The sequence below is a fragment of the Chelon labrosus genome (assembly GCF_963514085.1).
Source record: "Chelon labrosus genome assembly, chromosome: 6".
Lineage (NCBI taxonomy): Eukaryota > Metazoa > Chordata > Actinopteri > Mugiliformes > Mugilidae > Chelon > Chelon labrosus.
In genome coordinates, this window is record NC_140342.1 from 9,156,645 (window position 1) to 9,160,486 (window position 3,842).

Genomic DNA, 3,842 nt, shown 5'->3' on the forward strand with positions numbered 1-3,842 from the left:
CGATCAGTTTGGACCCTACGAGAAGCACAGATTAACGTTATAATGTGATGATCACGAAAAGTCCACCAACTAAATGAAACAAAGGCGGCATGATTTTGACTACTGGGATGTATGATGGACAAGAGACTAGAAAAATCAAATAAAATGTACTCAATCACAGGATCTCAGCTAACTGCAACAAACAGTGTTATATATTGTGACACTTTCCATTCACATTTGGAAAGAAGGAGCAGTAGTGATGCAATAACGCCTAAACAGAAGAGCCACCATTATTCAGACAGATATTCAGAGTTAGAAATCTACAGTATACATAAGCACACATTTAAATAAGAGAAAAAACAAGACATATCAAAGTGTCAGAAGTGAGTAGTAGTAATAGTTACAGCAACAGTTCAATTGCATCATGTATAATACCACTCAAAGTGCAGCAGGACTCACAGGTTTTTGGTGTGCAGGTGGTGTTTTGGACTCGACTCTTTGGCCCCTTTAACTCCTCTCTGTGATCCCCGCTGAGCTGAAACACTCTGGAGCTGGTGGACGCAAACATGCCATCCAGTAAACCACAATCAAATATCAATACTGCAACACTGAACATGCTAAACTAACACAAACATTTAGGTGTATTTTGTTAGCATATTGTAAATATTACATTGTAATCCAAGTGATAGGCATCGATGTTCATTCCAGGTTGTCACTCACATAACAGATTTAAACCCTCTCTTTAAACTTATTCCATGTGAAAGATTTTGGCTGAATTAAGCCCACACATTCAGTTTATTTTAAGCAGGTTTCAAGATGGTATACCTGAGAGAGACGATGTCCATTAGGTCCTCGGGTGTATTAAGAGCGACCCTGACGTCCTGACCCTCTTGCAGCTGTATGCTGCCATCCAGACTGGTGGAGCTCCTCAGCTCAGCAGCCCACTCCACCGCAGCCTGACCCAAAGCGCTGTCAACTCCCATCCTGGCCGACAAGCCCACATACGCACTGGGAACAAAGACATTGATACATGATCAAGGCTGGAAACTGAAACAGAAAAATCTAAGATGTACAGTGTCACTTGTCATGTTTGGAAACATGGAAGTACTTAGGTTTGATGTATCCATTCAGGGAGAAGTGAGAAGTATCCCTGTAGCTTACGTTGCCCTTCACACGCAGTGACAGAAGGGAGGTCATGTTGATGCCCAGTTTGAGAGGTACGCCAGACAGAGACGGTAAAACCAGCTCCTCTGTCATCAGCACGGCCCTGTGGTTCAGCTGAACCTCCTGACCCTGGAAGACAAAGAGGAATGAAGGGAGAATGAAGGGCTTGGCAGGGAGTCAAAGGACGGCAGTGTTAGAGACTCTCACAACACCCATTGTGATACCTTGAGCAGTTTGACAGCCAGGCCAGCCATGCTCAGTGACACCTGGTCCATTTGATTGTAGAGATCCTCACATGTAAACACACTGAGCTCATTCCCAAAGACCTTCACACCGACCCAACACCTGGGCCTGTCCTCCACTTTCCTTCTTCCAAACAACTGCAAGACATACAACAAAGACATGTGGAACAGCCTGATTGGCAGCGGATCTAGATACAAATCCCTGTAGCTGCAAGCCAATTGCAGTCACAAAACATGGGTCTACGAAATAAAATAATAGATTTTACATTTATCTGAATTATTTTTTATTTATTAATTAATTTTAGTTCTTTTTTGGGTCAAATTTGCAATCTGACTTCTGATCAGCAAGAATTTCATTATAGGGCAGTGTTTCAACTGATAGTCTGGATAGTCTTACAACCAATCAGAGCCGTTGTGTTGGAAACAAATTAAACTCAAATGTCGCTCAGATGACGTTTATGACCCCAGGCACAGGCTTGGGGCCCCAGGCTAGAGCAGGGGGGCCCTGAAGGCTTACAAACCTTAAACTACACCAGTGGCATTGTGCTATGTTTTCTATGACAGTAGGAGACCTTACTGAAGGGCCCCGACCATGACACATCTCTGCACACTCAATCTCCTTACATGTCCTGTGCATGACTATATAAAGTAGTTAAGTTTGATAATTTAAACTCAGTTCAAAATGAAAAGTTCAAATGTTATCGCTCTGTGAGTAACACAAGAGACAAAAGAAAGACAGTGCTGTGTGCATATGTCGCTGTTACAATTCTGTCCATCACCACATAAAGCCACCCCCCTCGCTGAAACGATCCGATTGGCCTGGCAGTACTACTACTAACAGCAAGGTGACTGTCTTCCAACAATCACAGAGACCTCACCATCGCCCTGGCCTGGTTCAGGTAGCTGTTAGTGCTGGTTAAACACATTTCTTTTTCTCTTGTATGGGCGTCATCCGTTTTTCTTCTTGTCCTTCTCGCCTCATCTTTTCCATTCTGAGCGGTGGACTCTGTCTTGTGACCAAATATATTCTTCAACAGAGGCTCAGCATTTTCAACGTGAACGTCCACCTAAGTTGGGAAACAAAATGTATGCTTCATTTTAAGTCACAACACTAACATGCTCTCCTGACTGATAAAAACCCTTTGAAACTCACTTCCAGGAGGTTGTGGGCTCGGCCATGAAAATACACCGTCAGGTTTGCTGAGGCCGATCTGGGTATGAATGATTTTGGGGAGAAAATCAAGGATGTTTCCACATTTTTGATTCCAGTACCTGAAACAAATGCAGAAAGAGAAACAAGGCTGTGGGCTGCTTACAGTCCTTTAAATGCATGACCACCTCCCACCACATCAGTAACGCCAGAAGCATATAAACATTAGGTACACTTGTGATTTAAAATAGAATATAACAATTCTGCACTACATCCTCTTTAAAGGCTGTTATAATGTTCAGTTTGTATTTATGATGATTTTGGAGGATGTAGTTTGTGGTGCTGTTAAAATGGATTGAATTAAACACTAAAGTATTTCTATTATTTAGACTAGCCTCTGACTAAAATTGGGTTGCCAAAATAATGGAAACATGTGTCAGTCCAACATAATATAAGTTCAACCAGCAGCTCTCTCAGTTATTTTAAACAAATATTGAATACTATAGCCTAAGCTAAGATTTCACGCAGAAGCGTTAAATTAGAATTAATTCATTTTCACTATTATACGTAATGAACTAGCAACTGTATATTATTATTATATTATTGTATATTTAGAATTACAGCATTTAAAGACATTAATCTTAATTGCTGTAAGCCTAAGGTCTCATTACCTGTGGCAAAAGTGTAGTCTGAATAGGAGGAGTATTTCAAAAACTCAGCTTCAAAATCTCTGCTGATAATGTCATCAGGCAGTGACTCGATTAGGGCCTGCTTCATGGGGTCCTCGCTCCTCAGGACATTAGTCAGATGACTCCACACAAACGAGCCCACTAGAAAAACAGAACAAGCCAAAGATCAGGATGGAGACACTCTAAAAAGACTTGGAGGTGACTGAACAAGAATCATCTGTCACTTCAGTGGTGACAGTTAACGTTATCACTGAGAATATGCTCTTGCGCACCACACAGAGGTTTAAATCAGACCTTGGCTGGAGGTCTCGTGCCTCAGGGTTCTCTTCACCACTTCAAACACGTCCTGGTCAGGGCAGAGCATGAGCTGCTGGTATGCAGCGATTCTGACCTCAGTATCCTCCTGGGAAGAGCTGTACAGCTGCAACAGCACAGACCTCTGATGGAAGGAAACTTCTGTCAATGACTGATGCAAGATTCCAGCTCACCTCCTCACCTCTTCACCTCCACCCGGCTCATCATGAATCAATTATCATTTAGTCATTCAGCTTATGAAGACTTATGAAGACTTTTGAGTTCTCATTTGAGTCATTTAGCCTGTTCTTAGGCTAATGTACA

At 42.2% G+C, this 3,842-nt stretch overlaps 1 protein-coding gene across 1 annotated transcript; it reads right to left on the bottom strand.

Moving 5' to 3' along the window:
• Positions 1-411: 411 nt before the first annotated feature.
• On the bottom strand, positions 412-2,501 carry LOC311488853 (uncharacterized protein). The gene is made up of 3 exons (XM_084545710.1): positions 2,264-2,501; positions 1,368-1,523; positions 412-1,272 (listed from the first exon to the last, which is right to left on the bottom strand). Exons 1-3 carry the CDS (start codon positions 2,309-2,311, stop codon positions 1,057-1,059), a joined length of 420 nt encoding a protein of 139 aa, XP_084401836.1. The 5' UTR covers positions 2,312-2,501; the 3' UTR covers positions 412-1,056.
• Between the last annotated feature and the right edge of the window lie 1,341 nt (positions 2,502-3,842).